Source organism: Danio aesculapii, chromosome 9 (genome assembly GCF_903798145.1).
Source record: "Danio aesculapii chromosome 9, fDanAes4.1, whole genome shotgun sequence".
Classification (NCBI taxonomy): domain Eukaryota; kingdom Metazoa; phylum Chordata; class Actinopteri; order Cypriniformes; family Danionidae; genus Danio; species Danio aesculapii.
The window spans coordinates 140418-165385 of NC_079443.1; the positions used below are offsets into that span (position 1 = coordinate 140418).

General features: G+C 43.9%; 1 protein-coding gene across 1 annotated transcript; it reads left to right on the top strand.

Moving 5' to 3' along the window:
• Positions 1–664: 664 nt before the first annotated feature.
• On the top strand, positions 665–23212 carry map3k12 (mitogen-activated protein kinase kinase kinase 12). The gene is made up of 14 exons (XM_056465902.1): positions 665–886; positions 8513–9004; positions 9349–9532; positions 10159–10350; positions 10752–10910; positions 12218–12376; positions 12639–12747; positions 14092–14201; positions 14415–14531; positions 14976–15095; positions 15500–16154; positions 16943–17010; positions 18535–18820; positions 19206–23212. The coding sequence occupies exons 2-14, from the start codon at positions 8587–8589 to the stop codon at positions 19320–19322; spliced, it is 2694 nt and encodes an 897-aa protein (XP_056321877.1). The 5' UTR covers positions 665–886; positions 8513–8586; the 3' UTR covers positions 19323–23212.
• Positions 23213–24968: the final 1756 nt, after the last annotated feature.

Consider the following 24968-nt stretch of genomic DNA (forward strand, 5'->3'; position numbering starts at 1 on the left):
TTGATATTATAATATATTTATGGGTGTCGCAGTGGCACAGTAGGTAGTGCTGTCGCCTCACAGCAAGAAGGTGGCTGGTTCGAGCCTTAGCTGGGCCAGTTGTCATTTCTGTGTGGAGTTTGCATGTTCTCCCTGCATTCGGATGGGTTTCCTCCAGGTGCTCCGGTTTCCCCCACAGTCCAAAGACATGTGGTACAGGTGAATTGGGTAGGCTAAATTGTCTGTAGTGTATGTGTGCTTATTAATTCAGTGCCACAAGAACAGGAGGCATCCCATATTCCAATAGATTACTGACAGAGCAAATATTAAACATATGTACACGATTTTAAATGTGTTGAGAGCATTACATTACATTCAGTGCTGTTCTGTTATGTGATTGTTCTAAATACCTACATATAACTTGAAGTTGTTTATAAATTGGCATAAGTTTGGTCTATATCGAGCCACTTTCTCTAATGTATATTTCCATCCATAAGAAGATACATAAGAAGATATTGTGCTGTACATGTGCACTTCTCATCATCAGAATAAAACTACACATTAAATAAATCATATCACATCACACACTCCATTTGTTTGCTAATAAACAATTTCTCGGAAGGTCAAATCCAGCAGCTCGCCGCGTGGGGCTTTGACGTCATGCTCGTGCTCGCGGTTACGCACAGCGCCCCCTTGCGGCGTCATACGGCGTGACGTCACTTCAGCACCGTAGAGGAGAAACAGCTCCTTCCGCTCGACTAATGGACCCGAATCCGTGACCGACCGAAAACACGACGAACAGGAGGAGAAACCGGAGGAGAAGCGGCAGAAAAGCAGCAGCAGCAGACCCGCGCGACATTTGACGACCGACATCATCACCATCATCATCATCATCCGGAGAGCAGAGGTACCATCCCCGCATCCCAAACACCAGTGTGTGTGTGTGTGTGATGGTGAAGCTCATTGCGGTACTTCACTCCTTCACAATGACATCACATCTGAACCGACGCGTCCATCGCTACGCGTTCTTCACAGCGCGGTGTTTTTCAGCGCGCACAATAGCGTAATAACGCGACGCGACGCGTTATGCAATTTTGTCATATTGTGCTCGCGCTGCTGAAGCGCGCGCGCGCGGCTCTCCACACGACGCGTTATTATGATTTTATTATTACCCGCTGATTACCGAGTCCACACGTCCCATAACGTTACTGTAACGACATGAAGACGTCAATCTGAGTGTAATAACGCGTCTGGAGATGGGTATCAATATGGAGGAGTAATAACACGCGTATGTGCGTTCATTGGCCACCATTCATCTCAGAACATGATCACAGATGATGGCCGTTCACGGAGATGAGCAGAGCAGCTCACACATCAGCTAAACCGCAGCGAAAATGCGTGAAAACGCTTCAGATGTGGATCAAATCAGATTTGGCCGGTCTGTATGTGATTTAAAGATGATATGAGGGGTACTAGCAGTGTGTTTTGTTCATTATAAAGTGTTTACATGTGTAATTTGACTGTTTGGTTAGCAGAATATCCTCATTTTCAGCATTAAACAGAGTCTTATAATGTTAATAATAATATATTATAATGTTGTTCAGTTTAGCTGTGGATTCAGCAACTATAGTCAAACTCTTACAGTACAATCTGATTAGAGTAATAATGATCATACACACAGGGCCAGCTCAAGCCTTCAGGAGCCCTATCAGCAGAGTAATATGTGAGGACCCTCGCTGCAACTAACACAATACATTACTGATATATTTACTGATATATATTAAATCACCCATTTTCAGTTTAATTTGCTGCAGCGGTGTTGTTCACATCATATCAATGTTTTTGTGTAAGACTGGAGGGATTATTCTGGGAACACAACCCTCCTGGCTTAATTTATCCTGTCTATTGATCTGAGCTGTAATAATTCAGTGCTTTAATTAAACGTGAAGCTGACAGAAGCACAAACGGCTGAACGCAGCATACACTAACCTACGCATTATTATCATTTAGATGCAAGATGGCACCAAACACTCAGCAGTGAGAAGAATATGCATAAGATACGGATGTGTTTGTAAATTATTTATTAATTATTCAAGATGATTCATACCCGGCCATATACCGAGTAATGTAAAACTGCTTTCAGTGCTAAATTCATAAAGTGTACGCTTATTTTTATTACAGTAATATCTTAATAAGGTTTTTCTGGGGGATGTTTAATAAAACAGGACCTTTCTTGCTTTGTTAATGCCAATGTTAACGTTAGCGTGCAAGTATTTAACCTGATTGTTTATATTAATTTTCTCAGTTTACCTAGTTTATCCGCGCCAGATGAATATAACCTTTAGTTGTGCGATTATCGAGTGTTCTGCTGCTATTTCAGTCTAATTAATACACATTAAACCTCTTTAACATGATTAAAAGTACACGCTGAGTGTCTGATATTTGTTGCTTTGCACTGAATCACAGTTCTGACGTTCATTTTTAAATACATTTATTTTATTGTCCAGATCAGCGCTGAACTATCTGCTGCTACTTTCAGTATATAGCAATAAATATCATGTGAAATGGCCTTCAGACTCACACTAGGAGCATTTAACACTGAATAAAGCAAATAATCAGTACCTGAGCTGATCATTGTCAGTGTAGTTTATGCCGTTTCACTGAGAAACTACATTCAAAAATATAAATTCCAGGTGAGTGTTTAGACAAACTCTTTTAACACGGGAAAGATTCCTTCTTTGTGTAGGTGTAGGTTTAGTGTAGATTTGATAGTCAATCTGGCAACCTGCTTTTCTGTGGAGTCGTCAGGGGAGGGGCTGAGTGAAAAAGTGTTTTGATTCTGATCTGCAATACCTAGTTCAACCACTGGGTGTCAATCTCACATGCTGCACCATTAAAAAACAGTTATTTCGTGTACTCTTGAGGGCCCTCAGGTGGCAACAAGGCCTCAAAGCAGATGCTTAGTTCATTCAGAACACTTGAAATGCACTTCTGAGACAGCGCAGAATCGTTTAAGCAGAGACGCTGCTCGTGAAAATGCCTTCAGTTTACTGTTCACACTGAGAGTGATCTTCACAGATGATTTTTAGTAATAAACCCATAGCATTAGTCAGTACACTGCTAAACCAAAAGCATCCCTACTCTGTAAATCTTCCCCCTTAAAACACTCCATCATTTGATCATACAAATCAGTAAAGCCTATGATCTGCGCGTTGGTTTTACCGTAATAAATGTCCTGAAATAATAAAGAATGCTACATATAGCTGGTTTATTATAAAGAATGTTTAGAGTAGATTCAGTCGACTAAAATCGAATAAAATGTAGTCAACTAAAAGTAGTCTGATACTCCAATGACTTGCATAAACAAAATCAAAAATCGCTTCCACCGGAGGGCGCTCTCACACACAAAACTCCAAATACACAAGAGAAACCCATTGGCATTGTTGAAGAAACAGATTTCCCGAATTTCATCGCTTCAGCTTGTCCTAATTAGCACACGACTACTGAATCAGTCAATTGATCAGTCATTAATAAAGTAACACAGTTTTAGAAGACGGCAGGTTGTTTCTCTAGTTCGCCCCTTTTGTTCTCCACCTTTTGACATGAGAGTGACGTGTTCAGCGTAATGACTTGTCAATCTTCAACACTTTGGGTCATTGATTTAAACTTGGTCTCATTTAAAAGGAGACAGATGTCAGATTGTAGCTACAAGTTCAACACATTTAATAAAGCAAAAGTTCATATTACTGAAATACTAAAACTGTAAATGTACATTTTGCTGTATTACAATAAATATGTATTTTACAGAAGCTGTTTTAGCCTAAAATTTACAAAAATAAGCAAAGCTAAAGCTAATCGAATCTGAGCAAATTATATTCTAAATTTGAAGTTGATATCTCCAAAAATGAGCTTTAGATTTAGTTTGGCCGCAGTACCAGACACCGCCACCAGGTGATCAATGAGGGCGCTTCTATTTCTGTGTATGTTTTGAGGAATATTAACCATATGTTTCATAACTTATGACAATATTTGTAAGGTAGACATACAATACTAAAGTAGTTTGGGCAGTCTGGTGGTATTTGATTTGAATTAAAGGTGTTTACTTGTGGATTGCTGTAGCAAAGTAATACTTAATGATTCTGATAAGTTTCCTTGAGTAACTGTTGCTCAGTAACATCTATCGGAAATCAGTGTATATGAAAACTAGACATTTTAGGCTTTCAGGTGATATATAGTTAGTAATGATTGTTTTATGTTTAGACTACAATATTATTTCAAAATATTACCGTCAGTTCTCCCACAGGTTGTAGGATGAGAGTAAATGTCTTTTAATATCTTACTCTTCCCAAGTGACAAAGAACAGTGGTAAAATGTGTATTCGGACATCTTAGACCTTTTCAAGGATATATAGTTTGTCATGATTAGATTAGGATTTAATCGCACCAATCTGAAGCAAGCAGGGATACAAACAATCGTAACAGTTCCACATGTGTTTCCCAAAACTGCACATAAGATGAATACATGAGGGAGTTTTCTGCACGCTACTGAAGAGTCGCTGTCCAGAGTGCTGAAATATAACTCTATATGTGGAGTCCTATCCTGAACATTAAAGCCAATCATCATCTGATGTGGATTAACAACCAAGACGAGTCTATAGAAAGCTGGCAAAATAGATGAGTTTAAAACTTAAGCTTAAAAAACCTAAAGTTTTGCAGAAGAAATGCCCAATTTTCATGCACGGTCTTCATGCACATCAGCAAGTCATTGACAGTTTCACTTGAACAATTTACATTTCTCCAGTAAATTTACCATTGTATTCAAGTTCTAGCTGCTTATGTGTAGTTCATACTAGGGCTAATGTGTAATATGACGATATACACTCACCGGCCACTTTATTAGGTACACCTGTCCAACTGCTCATCAACACAAATGTCTAATCAGCCAATCACATGTCAGCAGCTCACTGCATTTAGGCCTGTAGACATGGTCAAGGCGATCTGCTGCAGGTCAAAGCGAGCATCAGAATGGGGAAGAAAGGGGATTTAAGTGACGCTGAACGTGGCATGGTTGTTGGTGCCAGACGGGCTGCTCTGAGTATTTCAGAAACTGCTGATCTACTGGGATTTTCACGCACAACCATCTCTAGGGTTTACAGAGAATGGTCTGACAAAGAGGAAATATCCAGTGAGTGGCAGTTCTGTGGGCGCAAATGCCTTGTTGATGCCAGAGGTCAGAGGAGAATGGCCAGACTGGTTCCAGCTGATAGAAAGGCAACAGTAACTCAAATAAGCACTCGTTACAACCGAGGTCTGCAGAAGAGCATCTCTGAACACACAACACGTCCAACCTTGAGGCGGATGGGCTACAGCAGCAGAAGACCACACCGGGTGCCGCTCCTGTCAGCTAAGAACAGGAAACTGAGGCTACAATTCACACAGGCTCACCAAAACTGGACAATAGAAGATTGGAGAAACGTTGCCTGGTCTGATGAGTCTCCATTTCTGCTGCCACATTCGGATGCTCGGCTCACAATTTGGCCTCAACAACATGAAAGCATGGATCCATCCTGCCTTGTATCAGCGGTTCAGGCTGGTGCTGGTGGTGTAATGGTGTGGGGGAGATTTTCTTTGGGTCCATTAGTGCATTGGGTCCCTTTATGAGCACAGTGTCTCCATCTTCTGATGGCTACTTCCAGCAGGATAACGCACCATGTCATAAAATATTAATGACATGTTTATGACAGATTTATGACAAGTTAGGTTGTCTTTGTAATGTCAAGTTGTCAAGACAAAGACAGACATCTCAAACATTGTTATTTTTGCATTTAAACAGAGCAAATGCCAGTTCATGACAGTTGTCATAAGCATTCATTGATCACCCCATTCAAGTAAAGCATTTTCAATGAATCTTAAAAAAGGCACATTCCCCATCAGGTTATATGCAGTAGTGATGGGAAGTTGAGAACATTTTACAGATATAGACCTTTGAGTCTCGTTCAGCTAGATGAACAAATGATTTCTTGAGTCAATTCTTTTAATTCATTTCAATTTGCCAAAATATTATTAGTCAGTTACGAGTTGCTTCAAACACATCTACAACTAGCGCAGACGTTGATCACACTACAACCAAGTCAGAACTAGAATGCTATGATTAGCTCAGCTCTTCTGACAGGTCTACAAGTTTGATTCGTTAGTTCTCGTGACACTGACATATAAGCTTCACCAATGCACACGATCTGAGCCGGAAGACCTGAGATTGCATCACCTTTTTGATGATTTTCACTCTTTTTGAGTAGTCCCTTCATCATGTGACAGCATGTAAAGAGACAAATGACTCAAGCTCACTCAAACCCGATGACTCAAGAAATTAACAGAATAAATCTTTTTCTCGAGTTGCCCACAGTGAGGGATGGCGGGCTGGTGTGGACTTGCTTATAGCTCCCCAACTTAACCACCATGTGTTGGAGTTTTCCCCAGAGAACGAGAGGGTCGCCTTCCTGCGCCTTCAGGTCAGGGATAGGTCTCTCACTATGGTTGGTGCCTATGGGCCAAACACCAGTGCAGAGTACCCAGCCTTCTTGGAGTCCTTGGGAGGGCTGCTGGAAGGTGCTCAGATTGAGAACTCCATTGTTCTACTGGGGGACTTCAATGTGTGTAGTGATAGTGATGCCTGGAGAGGCGTGATTGGGAGGAACGGCCTCCCTGATCTGACTCTGAGTGGTGCTCTGTTATTGGACATCTGTGCTAATCACAGTTTGTCCATAACAAACACCATGTTCGAGCATAAGGGTGTCAAGAGTTCGGGGAGACCATGGAGGAAGACTATCTGTCAGCCCCAAAGAAATTTTGGCAAACCGTCCGGCACCTCAGAAGGGGCAAGCAGCTCCACTTTGACACTGTTTACAGCAGAAGTAGGGAGCTGTTGACCTTGACTGGGGATGTTGTCGGACGATGGAAGGAATACTTTGAGGATCTCCTTAACCCCTCTGACATGTCTTTCATTGAGGAAGCAGAGACTGGGGATGCAGGGTTGGTCACTAAGGTCACTAAGGTAGTTTGCAAGCTCCACAGTGGCAAAGCAGTGGGGGTGGCTGAGATTTACCCTGTTAAGGGTTGCCTCGCTCCTGTATGAACAGAATAGGAGTTTGGTTTGCATTGCCAGCAATAAGTCAGACTTGTTTCCCGTGCATGCTGGACTCCGGCAGGGATGCCCTCTGTCACCGGTTCTGTTCATAATTTTTATGGACAGAATTTCAAAGCGCACCCTTGGGCTGAGGGGGTCCAGTTCAGGGACCACTATTCTCACACGATGTTGTTCTATTGGCTTCATCGAACATGGACCTTCAGCATGCACTGGGGTGGTTTGCTGCCGAGTGTGACATGGCTCGGATGGCCATGGTGCTCCACCGGAAAAAGGTGGTTTGCCATCTCCAGGTTGGAGGAAAGTCCTTACTCCAGGTGGAGGAGTTCAAGTATCTTGGGGTTTTGTTCACAAATGAGGGAAGGATGAAGCGTGAGATTGACAGGTGGATTGGTGCAGCGGCAGCATTAATGTGATCAAAATACTGGTCGGTTGTGGTAAAGAAGGAGCTGAACCGAAAGGCAAAGCTCTGGATTTACGGGTAAATCTACGTTCCTACTCTCACCTACTGACAAGATCTTGGATACAAGCTGCCAAAATGAGTTTCCTTCGCAGGGTGGCAGGGCGCACCCTTTTAGATAGGGGTACGAGCTCTGTCACCCGGGTGGAGCTTGGAGTAGAGCTGCTCCTCCACATCAAGAGAAATCAGCTGAGGTGGCTTGGGCATCTGTTTCGGATGCCTCCTGGATGCCTATCGAGGGAGGTGTTCCAGGCATGTCCCACCAGGAGGAGGCCTCAGGGAAGACCCAGGACACGCTTGATGGACTATGTCTCTTGGTTGGCCTGGGAACGCCTCGGGATTTCCACAGCGGAGCGACTCAATCCTGATAGAAGACTTGAAAAAGAAACATCTGCACAATGTGCACATATGCAACTGAATGAAATGTTCTCTGAAAGGACTCACCATTCCCGAGTCACATTAAAGATTGTTTAGAAAGATTAAAGACAGTTCAAGAATGATCCATCAGGAATATCATTCTGAAGAGTGGGTTACTCAGTGCTCCAAAGTGGGATTAAAAGATCTGTTCAACTCTCTGTGATCAGCTGATTCACAAGTTGAAAACTTTGTGAAAACAGAGTATATTTGTAATAAAGAAACTTGCGGTGTAATTCAGAACCGCTGGAATCACCACAGCTGCATAGGGTCGGTAAATTCATGTGTGTGGTGTGACTTTGTAACGGCGTTTGTGTGTGACTCATCATTTCAGAAAGACTCTAATAAACTTGAGCACAGACACATCTATAAACCTTACTGTGGTGTTTCTGACCCATAAACTGGATCTCTGCTTCCTCCGAGTCACATAATACATCTTATAAAAGGGGTAAAATAGGAGCCTTTTAAGGTGTTAAAGATGTTCCCCATCAATAATGTGCCCATGTTTCCTCTCCTTAGGTGTGTTGACCTGCAGCGGTGCCCGTTCTGAAGGGTGGGTAACTCAGAGCTCCACCCGCACCCCTTCTGCCCCCATGGCTTGTGTCCATGAGCAGCATGCCCCGTCCCCCTCCCTCTCCGGCTTTACCACACCACTCTCCGACCCGCCCTTCTGCCGTCCTGACCCTGAGGTTCCGGCCAGCACCCCGGACACTGAGCTGACCCCGACCCAGTGCGTGCTGCGTAACGTGCTGTCTATTGACCCGGTGGGCGGCGGCAGCGGCACCCACAGCAACAGCCCCACCCTGAGCGATGAGCCCACCAACTTCTCCAACAGCGTGCTGAAGCTGCAGGAGGGTGGAGCGGAGGGCGGAGCGGTGCGCAGCCAGGCCGACAGCTTCAGACTGCAGCCTGGCGGAGGAGGCTTCCTGGAGGGCCTGTTTGGGTGCCTAAAGCCCGTGTGGACCATGATCGGAAAAGCCTACTCTACTGAACACAAACAGAGCCAGGAGGGTGAGTACCGCACATACACACAAGAGTTCAGCCGGGGTACCTTCTCTTAGAAGATCTGATTAAAAAAAGAACAATTAGTTCTGTTCAAGGTTATGAACCCTTTTCACAAGACTGTTGTGACGCATTTAATGGTCAACAGCATATTGGTATGAAATTTCGCACCAAAAACACATGGACAGGAAAACATTGCTTTCATTGCTCATGCGACCGCAAAAATTGCACAGTGTATCACACCTTAACAGAGAAATCACACGAGAGTTTTTTCTTTAATTGAGCCAATCCTGTGGAGAGTAACCCACTATTGTTGTGAGGTGTTTTGGAGTGTAATGACTCTTGTCCTGCAGAGTGCTGGGAGGTGCCGTTCGAGGAGATCTCGGAGCTGCAGTGGGTGGGCAGCGGCGCTCAGGGCGCAGTCTTCCTGGGCAAGTTTCATGGAGAGGAAGTGGCAGTGAAGAAAGTCAGAGATATCAAGGAGACCGAGATCAAACACCTGCGCAAACTCAAGCACCCCAACATCATCACCTTCAAGTGAGTCAAGACCAATCATCAAACTGTACCAAGACCGACGGGAAATTAAAAAGTTGCTTAAAGTGCCTGAAAATCAGCTAACTTTAATCAATATAAGAGTGTGCTGGTCATGTTGAAAGATATCTATTCTGGTATTATTTTCAGGCGAATCAGACTAATATCATTACAGCAGCAAAGTTCCTTGATTATTACGCCAAAATAAGAGTATAGCTGCTTATAGTCAGCCTAGAAAATAGCAACTTTTCTTTTTCAATTAGTCTTAGTACACAATGTAACTACAGAAGAGTCAAGCCTTCAATGGGTAAATGATCAAAACTCCTTGGTCATTTTTGAACAAGATGCTAATGGTCAAATTCAATTAGTTAAGCTAAAAGTGCTCCTACCAGACCTGGAGATCCACCGATTTCCAGATTGGTAAACCTAAATAACAAATAACATTTACTCATTAAAGTGACGTTTTTATCCAAAGCAAAGTGAGGATAAAAGACAGTGTGCCGGTCTAATCACCAGAGCAGCAGTCTATAAATGCCTCGGCAAGTCCAAGTTATTTAGAAAATTGCCTTTGATTAATTGGCCAACTCAACAGACATGCTCAGGTTCTCAGACTGTGTGTGTGTGTGTTTCAGGGGTGTGTGTACACAGGCTCCATGTTACTGCATCCTCATGGAGTACTGTGCACAGGGTCAGCTGTACGAGGTGCTGCGTGCAGGCCGGAAGATCACGCCGTGCCTGCTGGTGGACTGGGCCATGGGCATCGCCGGTGGCATGAACTACCTGCACCTGCACAAGATCATCCACAGAGACCTCAAGTCTCCAAAGTACAGCACTTTACCTGCGCTACAGCCTTATTTCTGTCCATCACTTACCTGTGCTAAGTCCTCATACTGTGCTACCAGTAGCTCAGTCTGTCATGTTTCATCTAATAAAACAGGGGTAGCACATTTTGTCAGCTTCAATTGTCTACCACCTCAAATAAGGACGTATTATAAGGGGGGGCTCATTTTGACGACAATATTTTCACAATAAACCTCTGTCGATGTTGTGAAGCACTTAGTGGTTTTCCTTACCTAAGAGAACGGTTTTAGTGAATGTATGCAACACCCTTAAATTATTCTCTTAGGTAAGGGGAAATTAACCCTTTAGTGTCATACTTAAGGGAAAAACTTTTGTGCTTTATGCAACCGGGCACTGAAATGCTAATGTGTGTTTCTCCTGTCAGTATGCTGATCACACACGATGACCTGGTGAAGATCTCCGACTTCGGCACGTCTAAAGAGCTCAGGGATAAAAGCACCAAGATGTCGTTTGCTGGCACCGTGGCCTGGATGGCACCGGAGGTGATACGGAACGAACCCGTGTCTGAGAAAGTGGACATCTGGTAATTACACTGATGGTTTTAATCTGAAACATTGTTCTGGGACATAATCGTGTTTTAATTCTTCAATTAAAGAAAAGGGCGGACAGACGTAAAAACAGCTGAGGATACACTAGCCTGCGCATTATTCAGACACAAGATGGCGCCAAACAGTCGAAATCAGCAGCGAGGCAGACAAGCATATAAATATGTTGACGTATTCGCTGATGGTCAAGATGATTCTCAGTGTTTGTTATTACTTTCAGTGCTTGTCAGCTCAGAATATCATCCCTTGGAATATACTGATTGACCAAGCAGAATCAAGTATTCCAGACAGCCGCGTAATAACTAGCTATAACATAATGATTTCACAGACATCACTGCACAACATCTGTATTCTTGTGAAAAGAATACAGTTGTCAACATTTGAAGTAGATTAAAACCTGGCATCAAAGTTAGCCTAGAACTATTTAACAACACCCGATCCTGTCTTGAGAACTTTTGATCTACTTCAGATGTTGACAAGTGTATCATACAGGTTCAATTGAGATTAAGATAAACTGTTTTCTTTTGGCTGTTGAAAGTATACCACATGCACATTTTTGCCATGAAATCATTGATCTCAGGTCTTCTCCACTACCTCTGGAAAAGATTGGTGGTCTGTTCACACCAAACACGGATGAAGCACCAAGCGCGAGTGATTTACAATTTAACTCAAAGTAAAGACCCGATTAGACATCATGCAGTACGGTTCACGCATCTGAGGTGTTTATTTAGCATCATCCACTTGATCAGATTACTGATAAAAGATCTTGACAGCATTATGATCTGGCCCGTGGTTGAACCTTGGATCTAGGTTCAACCATGGATCTATCTTTCGTCCATGAAACAATGGACCACCTCTATACCCTCACTAGGGTGCTGGAGAGTTCATGGAAGTATGCCCAACCTGTCCACATGTGTTTTGTAAACTTGGAGAAGGCATTAATCTGCGTCCCCTTTGTCCCTCTGTGTGTGTGCTCTAGGAGTATTGGGTTAAAGAAGTTCTGTTTAAGGCTGTCTGGTCCCTGTATAAACAGAGCAGGAGTTTGGTTCACATTTGCGGAAGATAAGTCAGACCAATTGTGTGCAAATATCATGAACTATCTGCAAAGGCCACGTCTGGTGTGAACACCTCATCAATAGTGGACAAACTAAAACTGCTTCAGACCTCATTAGCACCCAAATTTAGCATCGTCCACTTGATCAAATTAATAAAAGCAGATCTCGACAGCTAGTGTAATAGCCTGAGAGCATCCAGAGGTCAGTAATGGAATCTGTGGTGTGTGCAGGTCATTCGGTGTGGTGCTGTGGGAGATGCTGACCGGGGAGATCCCCTATAAAGATGTGGACTCGTCCGCTATCATCTGGGGTGTCGGAAACAACAGCCTGCAGCTCCCTCTTCCAGACAGCTGCCCTGATGGGTTCAAGATCCTGCTCAGACAGTGCTGGTAAAACACACACACACACACACACACACACAATGACAGAATCAGATGGAGAGACAGCGAGACAGTTGGACAAAGAATGAAATATAAAGAGAGAGAGACAGAGACAAATAGAAGACAAGATGGAATTATGTGGAAACTTTCTATAATACCACAAGCACAAGATGACACACACACACAACTGACTCGTATTGAGTATCAGCTCTGTTGATGCTAATACATCTTGTGTGTGTGTGTGTGTGTGTGTGTGTGTGTGTGTGTGTAGGAACTGTAAGCCCAGGAACAGGCCATCGTTCAGGCAGATTCTGCTTCATCTGGACATCGCTTCTGCAGACGTGCTGTCCACCCCACAGGAGACATACTTTAAATCTCAGGTCAGACTAAACACCAGCACACTTCCACACCAACACACAGTTACACACTCGTAACACAAAAAAATATCAACTTAAGGAACAACATGGCTCTAATCTGGTATTCTACATGTCCTTCAGCGTGCACAGACGCTTGTTTTCACCACACAGTAAATTGTGGCTTTTTATCTCACAATTTTCACAGAAATGGTACATATTAAGTGCACTTCACCTTTTCCACATTCTGTTGGTGGCACCTGGAGTTCCCTCACCACATGCTCTGCTTTGTTTTTATGGCAAGTGGTGGGGTCAATAAGATGCTCGTACAGAACACTCTCTCCCTGGAAGAACTTCGATCAAGGGTCTGAGACTCTCTCTCATCTCCAGGAGGATGTTACAGGCGTTAATGTTTTTTGTCAGAGCAGCTGCAGCACACTTGGGTGGAGGCCCACAGCCAGGCATGAGGGGAAGCCTTTGCCAGCCCTTCCCTGGTGGTCTAGTGGTTAGGATTTGGTGCTTTGCTGCCTTGGTCTGGGTTCAATTCCTGGTCATGAAACTTCCTTTTTGCCTCGACTGCGAATTTGGAGCTCTAGCGCCGCTGTGCTCTTTGAGCAGCAAAGTGGGTCTGTGAGAAAAAGATGTCCTTCAAGCCAGAGTCAAACCAACAACCTAAGAATTGCCAACATCCCCCAACAGTCCTTCGCTCTACCAACTGAGCTATCAAAGGCTGATGATGGCCTTAAATCCTATTGCCACTCCTTCCATTTAGGAAGCAAATGTAGGGGTTGACTCTTCCTTCACCCAAGCTAAAGTCACTGAGGTAGTCTGCAAGCTCTGCAGTAGCAAAGCAGTGGGGGTGGATGAGATACACCCTGTGTACCTCAAGTCTCTGGATGTTGAGGGGGTTGTTTTGGCTGACACACCTCTACAATATCGAATGAATGGCGGGTACCTCTGGACTGTGCATCTGGGGTGGTGGTTGTCAGACTTGTTCCCAGTGTATGTTGGACTTTGGCAGGGCTGCCCTCTTTTACCAGTTGTATTTATTATTTTTATTGATAGAATTTCTAGGGGCAGCCTAGGGTCAGAGGGGGTCTGGTTCAGGGATTTTATCTCTGCTATTTGCAGATGATGTCACCCAGGAGGAACTCGGAGTAGAGCCGCTGCTCCTCCACACTTAGAGAAGCAGCTGAGGAATTTGTGTTGGCACAGAAGCATCTGTTTTGAATTCCTTATGGACGCCTACCTAGGAAGGTAACCAGTAGGATGCCCTGGGGAAGACCCAGGACGTGCTGGAAAGACTGTCTCTAGGCTTGCCTGTGAATGCCTTGGGATCCCATGTGAATGTCCATGTGTGTGTTTCTACAGGCAGAGTGGCGAGAGGAGGTGAAGCAACACTTTGAGAAGATTAAATCTGAGGGCACATGTCTGCACCGTCTGGATGAAGAGCTGATCAACCGGCGCAGAGAAGAGCTCAGGTCAGCACCACTACTGACAAACACCAAAAGACGAACACCAGAGGATAAACAACACCAGCAAACACTGACAAACACCAGACACACCAGCAGAAAACAACACCAGCAAACAGTTGGATCCAAACACTTGGAAGATTCTCTAGATTTACTAGCTTTAAGTTTGTGTAAAATTGTTATATGTTTTATTTGATGAAAGTGTGATGAAACTCCTGACAGGCATGCGCTGGACATCAGAGAGCACTACGAGAGGAAGCTGGAGAGGGCCAACAACCTCTACATGGAGCTCAATGCAGTAATGCTTCAGCTGGAGCTCAAGGAGAAGGAGCTGCTCAGGTAACCCAGATCAGATTCTGGATTGGGTTATTGATGATTTTACATTATCCTGGGGTCCATTCACACCAAGCAGGATAACTATAAAGATAACGATAAAGATTGAGTTGTAAAAATGGTTGACGGTGTTAAAGAATAGCATAGTTCACACCACAATTACACTGCTAAAGATACAGAGGAACAATATCGAACACTGCGTTTGTGTGTACCATGCTGGAGAACTGACTAGGATTGCTAAATTGATTAGACTGATTACAGTCAGCAGATCAGTAGTGTGTTCAGATGCGCTCCCAGCACATTGAGACTGACACCTGCTGGATGTGTGGCAGTCTCAGTGTACTGGAAGTGGTGGACGGATATTTTAGGGTCTGTTTTGTGACACTCAATGGTTATAAATGGGGCCAAAGCAGATGTGTTTATCTGTTATTTGCTATATGCCTGACACAGGAGGGAACAGTGTCTGGATAAGAAGTACCCTGGTCTGTTCAAGCATCACACCTCAAACACAGTGGACAAACTCATCAAGAAGAGAAGCGTCCCACAGAAACTGCCACCTCACGGCAAGAGGTGAGAGCAGCTATACATCACATTCACAAACCTGCAGGACACGGTCATTTATATACACCTCAGGGGTTATTTCTACACTGCAAAAATACTGTTCTTATTTAAGAGTTTTTGACTTGTTTCTAGGCCAAATATCTAAAAATTAAATCAAGAAGCATTTTCTAGAAAGGCAAAGCGTATTGTTTATCATGTTTTTACAAATATGTCATAATTAGATGAGTTTTTCCTAAAACAAGCTTAATAATTTGTCAATGGGGGAAGTAGAATAATCTTATGTCCAAAGGAAAAACACAGCATTGCATGAAGCTCACCTTGCACCTGCATCCGGTCTGCATCCACACCCTGATAATATGCCAGTGAAAGGGATGCAGTGTAACTTATGTTTTCCTCTTTAACACCATCTTCAGACCGGACCTCCTGCGCTCAGAGATCATCCTCCCCAAGATGGATGCCGGAGTGCTACAGGTGACCGTCCCACCATGTTCAAACCGAGGGTCTACCTCACCCAGTCGGGCACGCAGGGTCAAAACCCGTCACCGGCGGGGCGGCAGGGGGAGCAGCGGGGATCTATCCGGACCCAAGCACCCTTCTGCCCCTGCCAGCCGAGAGCGCGAGCCTGTAGCCAACACGCCTCCGCCTGCTGCGCCCATTGCCGAGAACGTTTCCGGATCCACCATGAGGGAGGGTCAGCTGGAGCCACCACCGCTGAAGCTGTCCTCATCCAGCCCGGACCTGCTGAGCTCCACCCGTCGGGTCGAAGACGGTGTCAGTGGAGCCGCCACACCTGAAACCATGGGCCGGGACCCCCGCGGGGGCGCAGAGGCAGGCGCCGGGCTGGACGAGACTCCACCCAGAAGTGACACGGCCAGTGAGGACGCGGCGTCGCTGCCATTCTCCAGCAGCCCAGACTCCCCCTGTTGTGGGCGGAGCGGCGCCGTGGGCAGACCGCAGGCAGAGGAGCGGGAGGAGGGCCCCGGGGCTGTGCGGCTGCCCAGAGGATCCAGTGGGAGCCACCTGACGCCCTCCGCCATACTGTACCGCGCTGCCATCACACGCAAACAGGTATGCAAGAGGACAGTTCACCCACAAATTAAAAATCTGTCATCATTTACTCACCCTTTACTTCAGCGGTGCTCAACCCTGTTCCTGGAGATCCACCATCCTGCAGAGTTCACCTCCAACCCTGATCAAGCACACCTGAACCAATTAATCAGGACCTGAACAGCACTAACTAATTAAAAGCAGGTGTGTTTGATATGGGTTGGAGCCAGGGCTAAATTTGTGCCGAAACACGCTGGATCTGGATCCGGCACCTCTGAAATCTGATCCCCTTCCTCAACCACCCTTCTCCCCCATCTGCTGTTCGCGTTCACTTTCTTCCGCGACTCCCCAACCCTCTTCACTTTCTTCCGCGACAACCTCCTGCTCTTCACTTTCGTCCTTTGTCCGCGACATCCCTTCGCCATCCAATGCCCACTAATACCCCCCACTCCCCACTTCCCACTCTCGTGCGCAACACCTTTCCATTCTTGGATAACATGCCGGATCCATTACCCCGATCTCTTCCGGGACCTCGTGATTTACAAATTAAGCACTGGTTGGAGCTGAACTCTGCAGGAAGGCAGATCTCTCAGGTTTGTCATTACTTATTTCAAATAGTTTCTTTTTTATTGTTAAACATAAGAGAAGATATTCTGAAAAGAGTTGTAAACCTGTTACCAGTGACTCCAATAGTCCTAATGTGGAGGTCAGTGAATACAGATTTTCAGCTTTCTTTCAAGTATCTTCCTTTGTGATTTTGATGTTTTTTTAATTCAGTTGACAAACTAAAGGTGTGTTGAATTCCACAGCGACGTGGTGTTTCCTCAGAGGAGGAAGAGGGCGAGGTGGACAGTGAGGTGGAATTACCAAGACGACGGTAGGAAACATCTTCTGTGTGAACCATTATTGTTGCATAATTCATGTAATTGATGCTTCACTTCCAAATCCACTATTTAAAAACGTGTCCTTGTTTTGGCAAATGCTCATGCAGTTAGGTTGCACGGCAAGTGTGAACAGGCCTTTTGGCATTTCTTGATTATGTTCAAATTGAAATGTTTCTTACATGAGCAAACTACCTCCCCTACTTGGTTAGTCCTGAGCTCCAGCTGTGGGAGATCTGCACATTCTGTATGTCTGTCTTGTATACTTGCTTGGTTCAGTTCATGTAAATCTCTCCTGACAAGCTGATGATCTCTATCAGGTGTGTTAAATAAGGAAAACACACAGAGGCTGTATTCCAGTCCAATTTTTGATGCCCTTCACCCACTCAACGTCTCTCTGTCTTATTCCCCCGGATGTCATTAATTACATTACACAACTGTCCACTGCTGATGTAGCATCTGAATGGGTTTACATGGAGTGCCCTAAACCCATGAGCACTTAGGACATACAAAATTAAAATCAAGGGGTTGAGGGTATGCCCATGTAAACTTCCCTTATTCACTTTATGAAGTGGAACACACTTTAAAATGACAATTGGGATTCACTCGAGGGGAAGTGGTTAGGGAAGTTTTTGAGTGCGTGTTTAAAAGTGGAGTGAAACGCAGCCAAACACTCTCATTACTATGCCGCAATTCCTTCTAAGAGTTTACCCTCTGGAGTGACAGCTTCAAAGGGATTAGGGCAGAGGGATGATCCCTTCCGAATGGAATACAGTGAGCAACACCAAAGCACCTGAAATGTCCATCAGTTGTACAAAAACCCTAATGAAAGCCCCTTGAAGTGGAAAGATTATTAGTATTTTAAAATAGAGGTTTTAGATTAAAAAGTGATTGGTAACATTTTCTAATAGAAAGCCGTAGACTGTTCCACACTCTATAGCTGATGTGTTAAAGGCCAGAGAGATAAGTGCCAAAAGTTGTGCCAGTCCATGTAAAGGCCCGCTCACTCTGTGCGATTTCCCACACAATTTGGTTATCTGAGACAAATTTGGGAAATCCTAAAAGATTCCAGTGATCTTAGAATCAGAAGTTCCCTTTATTAAAGTTCTGGCAGATTCTGAATATTTCAGACTCTTTCCTGCCGTGAGATCCAGCTGGTGAGTGGCAAACCTAGGGCCAATAGGAGGACAGAGCCTGATGCAGAATCTGACATGCAGTCAGCACAGCTACTCCAAACCAGTGCGGTGCAATGTGAGCTTTTTTCTGGTTTTGTTATTGAGGCAGGTTGTGAGCATTATTACCAATAGAGTTTGTTTATGTTTGCCATGAGGAATCATGTCAGAATGCAGGATAGTGAAAGTGAAATCCACTTAACAATCAATTCCATTGACATTGTGTGGAGCACATATCATCATGGCCTTGCCGAGCGTAACAATGATACTTGTATGTGTTATTTGTATTATCCATTGTGTTTTATTGTTAAATAAACGCTTGTTTAACGGTTTGCATCCAATTTACAGACGGCCAACCAGTATAACCAAGTGCCAATCAGTGTCCACGTTCAGCTCAGAGAACCTGTCGGTTTCAGAAGGCGAGGAGGGCCACACCACCGACCATTCCCACAGCGGGACTCCAGACGTAGTCAGCACCAACACTGACGAGCGGCTGGACGACCGCAGCGATGACCTGATCTCGCAGGGCTCCGAGATCCCTGTGGACATCACAGACCCAACCCTGTCTGAACGAGAGGCTGCTGCCCTCGAACAGGAGAGGGCCAACTTTGACCTGGAACAAAACATCCTGGAGGTACACTGAGAAAAAGCAAATGTTGCCTTCTTGCACACTCTCAAACAGTGCAGAATATTAGTACAGGTGTGGGGATTGCTGATCCTGGGGGGCCACTAGCTCCAACCCTGCCTAAATCCTGAAGACCTTGATAAGCTTGTTCAGGTTAGGGTTGGGGCTAGACTCTGCTGGACAGCGGACCTCGGGTCAAAAATGGCCCAGGCACGGTTTTACTTTTATTTGAAGGCGGGTCTTTTTGACCCAAAGGATGCAATAGTGTACACAGAATTATAAGACAACATAAGAGATAAAGTTCTGTCTCAGAGTCTGTGTTGGTCTAGTCCAGCACTGGAGCTCCATATATAAAGTGTGCAGGAGTTTGATGGTGTGTTTGCTCTGTTCTCAGACGCGTGCGCTCTGTGAGGACTCGGACTGTGACAGCGCTGAACTGGACCAGTCTGGCAGCGGAGAGCCGAGCCGTCCCCCGAGTGCTGGAGGCTGGGGCCAGGGTCCGCAAAACTGAGGCGCGCACACACATAACCTGTGCAATCATGCACACACACAGACACACACACACACACTACACCAGCGCACAGTTTCACTTTTAGTTGCACCAAAGCGAAACTGACACGCATTTATGTGACACACGTGTGCGCACAGGATATCTGAGAATCGCAACAGACACAAAATGACTAGCCACCTAAAGAACAAACACACTGGTTGTACCCGCGGCGGGGTCGGACACTGCCTCGTGACCAGGACGTAGCCACGGATAATGTAGGCAGGATTGCAGGAACTATGTAAAAAGATCAATGCAATGAAACACTTCAGGGCATTCCCAATAATCAGCAATGATGTTTCCGTTCGGTTTACGCTGTTGTAGTGCAGACTGACCTCCTGGTGCTGCGTCAGCTCCGTTAATGCCAGGAAGGCTTGCGGTTAGCGCTCGCATTTAAAGTCAAAGACTGCGTCCGAAATCCTCTACTCCAGTATGAAGTGAAGTGAGCCTTGTCAACTGTGGCTTTCATCCACTGCTTTTAATCCATTCAAGTGCACACACAAACACGTTTTGAGCGCTGGGTCTCCTCAGCTGGGTATGGAAGACGGAGAGAGTGCCGTTCCATTCCTGCTGGGACTGACAATTGCAACCTTTCAATTACAAATCCAGCCAATAGCGTGTTGTTCTCCTCACAGCTCTGCCAGTGAGAGTGGTTAAGCTCAAGTGCATCAGATGAGCAGCCAATGAGAAGAAGGGGGCGGGGCATGTCAGACACTAGAGAGCATTTGATTGGTCAGAAGATTTAATGAGAAACTGAAGTATGAGGAGACGGCAGATAAAATTATTGCTCCATTTAGGCGGAAGAGACACACTGCAGACTGTAGATGTTTATATCAGGTTAATGTCTTCTACATGTGAATGTTTTGGAGACTCTGGATTGTAGATATGCCTAAAACTACTGATATTAACATCTAATTTCACTAGACTTTTACCGCAGTTGGGCTCTTCTCGCCATACTATGATGAATTCGGCCATACTGCTCGGCTCACATACTGTTTTACACATCCTATACAGTATGAAGTATGTGATTTCGGACGCAGCTCAAGTCTTGGCTGAATCTTCCCAGGAATGTATAGTTGTGGATGAAACTCCTGACGGCAGGAATCTTCATCCTTCAGCCTGGATCAGGTAGTTCTGCCAAAACTGTACTTCATTAAGCAGTTTAGACATGACGTACACATGATCAGGTCTGACTTCACCACTACACTACCTGACAAAGGTCTTGTGATCGATCTCAGTTATAAGAGCAGCACATAATACCTGGACTTCTAGTTGATCATAAAGTGTCAGAAGGTGGATTTCTCTGATCAATCATCTGTTGATCTGCATCTCAATCATCACCAATACTGCAGAAGACCTACTGGAACCAGCATGGAGCCAAGATTCTCACAGAAATCAGTCAAGTTTGGTGAAGGAGAAATCATGGTTTGGGTTATATTCAGTATGAGGGTGTGCGAGAGATCTGCAGAGTGGATGATCAACATCAACAGCCTGAGGTATCAAGACATTTGTGCTGCCCATTACATTACAAACCACAGGAGAGGGACAATTCTCCAGCAGGATAGCGCTCCTTCTCATACTTCAGCCTCCACATCAAAACTGAAAGCAAAGAAGGTCAAGCTGCTCCAGGATTGGCCAGCCCAGTCACCAGACATGAACATTATTGAGCACGTCTGGGGTAAGATGAAGGAGGAGGCGTTGAAGATGAACACAAAGACTCTTGATGAACTCTGGGAGTCCTGCAAGAAGGCTTTCTTTAGTAAGTCAGACCTTGCTGTCCTGATTAAATAATTAAATAAAGGCATGATCAGATTTTATTGTGCTCAAATAAGCATAATCTAGAGGCCTTTGGCTTTCATATGAGCCACTTCTGATACCAAATGATCAACTAGAAGTCAAGTTATGATCTGTTATTCCTAAAACTTGGATAGGCAAGACGTAGTAGGCAAGGTAGTGTAAACTGCAGAAAACACACTTCTTATGTCGAGTTTTGTCTTATTTCTAGTCCAAATATCAGAAAATTCTGAAATCAAGAAGCATTTCTAGACAAGTTTTAAAGAATAACATGTCAAAATCAAGTGAAATTTTCCTTAAAACAAGCTAAATAATCAATAGTGAGACAATAATAAAGTAATAAAGACAATAGTGAGTAAAATAATCTTGTTTTTCTCTTGACATGAAATGATTCTGCTAGTTTTAATGAGAAACTCTCTTCATTTTGACTCATTTCTCAGAGCAACACTATATATGTTGTGCTTGTCTAGAAAACACTGACTGATTTAAGAATTTATCCATATCTGGACTAAAAACAAGACAGAAACTCTAATAAGAAAAGCATTTTAGCAGTGTATATACAGACGCTTCCTTTTCAAGCATTTACAAGGTGCAGACGACAGATAGACAGACGTGACTTGACTATAATGCCCTGAAATAATGTAAATATCTATTTAGTAAAGCTATTCTAAGAGTACAGAAATAACATTTATTTGTAAAGGGATAATTCACACAACACTTCTGTCATCATTTACACGCCTGTTGGAGTTTCATTCCTCTAGTAAACACAAAAGAAGAAACACTGTAAGAAGCATCTGCTAATGAACACTTTCTGTGTTGTGTGTTTATTTACAGTGGTGAACTGCATTATGGGATGTTGATCTCTGCTCTGTCCACTTCTGATGCTGTAAATTCAACTCTACAGTTTAACAAAGTGACTTTTATTGACATTTTAGTGGATTGAAATAATCTAAGAGATATAATATGTAGAGAAATAAGTGTGTAAGAGAATAGAGAATGAGCTGCAGTTTATCACAAGGCTTCTGTAGTGTAATATACAACACCAACACACACAATATAGCACTGCACACTATTACACATGTGCAGAACACACACTTTACACACTTATCAAGGTTAAAAGGTGTTGGAGGAAAGATCAAGATCTCATAATGTAACTCAGAGGCAGAAATAAATGAGGAAAATGAGGCACAAAATACAGAAACTGCTCATTTCTGGACATTTTTATAGTGTATTCTTGTAAAATCTGGTTGATTATGAGTCCATTCTTTGAGGAAAAGACTAAAACTTGTTTTTGAGCTGGTTTGAACGCTCTTGAGGGACAGTAAATAGCGAGTACATTATCATTTTAGTGTGAACTATCCCTTTAACACAGCAGAAACACATTCAGAATAATACAAGGTCCCGTGTGTATGACTCTCCAGAGCTCGTGCCACTTTACCACGGCAGATCACACTGACTGGAGATCAGCGCATGTGTGTGTGTGTGTACATGTACAGTTCTAGACTTCACACACACACACACAGAAATGTAAATGATTTACGATGAGATGGAGGAATCGGCTCCAGCTCTTACCTCTCAGATTGTCTTTCGATACTCTTTTCTTTCATAGGGACATGCAATATGTACATTTCAGCCGATGGGGAGAAAGCACTTTTATTTTCTGCACTGTACATAACGTATAAATGACAGTAAATGTAATGGATATGAATCTAGCTTGCCAGATGTAGGTCCGAAAACAAACACAAAGGGTCCCGTTCCTGAAGAACTAAACGCATGAGATACATTTGTATGTACTTTAATTTTTAAAGCGATTGTTTTTATACATCTGGAGAAATGTTTGCACCTTTTTTACCTTGAATGTGTACTGATGTTGTGTTGCTTGTAGGCACTTTACAGTAGGATGTTTCTATACATGATCACGTTCTCATGTTGCACTGAAACAGATGTATTTATGATGATGACCATAGATGCAAATCCACCCGTTCAGGAGGACGGACGTGAAGACAAACGTTTAAAACTAGTACTTTACTTTACCTTCTGATGATGATGATGATGATGATGATGATGATGATGAACTAAACTGTCCTGAATGGAAACAGTGGATCACGCAGGAATTCTCGCAGCTTTATTCAGACTCGATCATCCACATTTACAGACACAGCAATAATCTGACTATATTAGGACCTGCTCTTTTAAAGATCATCCGTCTACAACAGATGAACATCCAACACAAATCTCTGGAAAACACATCAATTAACCAAGATTTGAGTCACATTATTGACGTCATGTAAACCATCGTCCTGCAAAAACACAGTTGAGGAGGCGTTTTCTGTTTGTGAACTTGTACAAATTAAAATATATGATTATATATAAATATATATATATGATTATTAAACAACTGCTAACTACAAAACCAACTGTATTTACAGTGTATGATGTCAAGTGCGGTGTATTTCTCCAGCGTGTGTGTGTGTGTGTGGGACACCAGAGGAGGTGCTGCTTTACAGCGGGGTTTCACACATCTCTCAAAAGTTTTCTTACAGATCCTGCACATGCAAAACTGCACCATGCCTGCAGTCAAGCCATCTCAAGTGAGTATATTTAAGGTTACTTTAGAGTAATGGGCTGAGAGAACATTTGTGGTGGGCGATTGGTCGAGAGGGGTGCTGGAGATGCAATCTAAGCTGCGTGCATTGCTTTTCATCACCTAACCCCACCCCTCACTGTGACGTCGCTGGCTCCATTGAGTGCACTGTGTCTGACGTTGCATCTCTGAGATATGCAGTCTCAGCTTGCAACATTAAGGCTGCATCCAGATACTATTGGGCCAGATTGACCGTCAGGCCACTGGGAAATGTCCCAGTGCTGCCTCTGGCCAGTGCGCCCCTGACTGCAAGCCAAGATATTTCTGAAAGTGAATCTAATTACAGTAAGGGATGATGATGATGTGTGTAAAACTGATTTATTTAGACAGTATAAAGTGCTGAACATGGGGAAACACTGTGAACACACTGCTTTAATCTCAGCTTTCCCATGGAAGAATCATCTGTGAACATTATGACCAGTGTTGGGGAACGATACTGCTGGCAGTACTGCAGTTCAACATCCAGTTACTCCACAATAAAGGGTCGAATTGTGTTATTTATTTACTTGTCATGGTCAGTAATGTTATACGGTACATTACAGTTACTGAGGCTTGATCTCTTTCAGAAGAGGAGCTCTGCAATGAACACACTGAAGACCTTTAAAACACATCAGTGATAATGATGTAGGATCACGTGATGTACTGAGCTCTACATGCAGTAAATACAGATTAATGACAGTGTAAAGCAGGCACTATGTTATCAGGCAAACTGATTCACTTAGCAATAATACCAGTTTCTGTTAGCGTAGCATCTTGTTGTCATATTTCATTTACATTGTGTGCTGATTTTATTCAACAAAACGAGCATAAGCCCAGTATTTAGTGTGAGTTGGTGCTGATTTACCTTATGTTCAGTGCAGTAAGAGACTGTATTATCATCAATAACGCCACTCGTTGAGCACAAACGAAAAAAACTGCTTAAACCAGCCTAGGTTTTAGCTGGTCAACCAGCCTGGTTTTAGAGGAGTTTTGGCCACTTCCAGGCTGCTTTCCAGCCTGGACTTAGCTGGTCAGGCTGGGTGATGACCAGCTAAAACCAGCTTGATCGATAAAAAACGAAATCTTTCCTATGAAATGTTCTGCCATTGTGCTTTTTGTTCACTCATTACTACACCAGTACACAACGCTAAAGTCCAGCATCTTCACACTGTCTTGACTAGTGCGGCTGAATG

Excerpts from the sequence above, each read along its gene's own strand:
- map3k12 (XM_056465902.1), top strand. The coding sequence starts at position 8,587 with ATGGCTTGTGTCCATGAGCAGCATGCCCCGTCCCCCTCCCTCTCCGGC. Across the intron at positions 10,911-12,217 it reads TCTGAGAAAGTGGACATCTG|GTCATTCGGTGTGGTGCTGT; the intron begins GTAATTACACTG and ends TGGTGTGTGCAG. Across the intron at positions 16,155-16,942 it reads CTGCCATCACACGCAAACAG|CGACGTGGTGTTTCCTCAGA; the intron begins GTATGCAAGAGG and ends TGAATTCCACAG.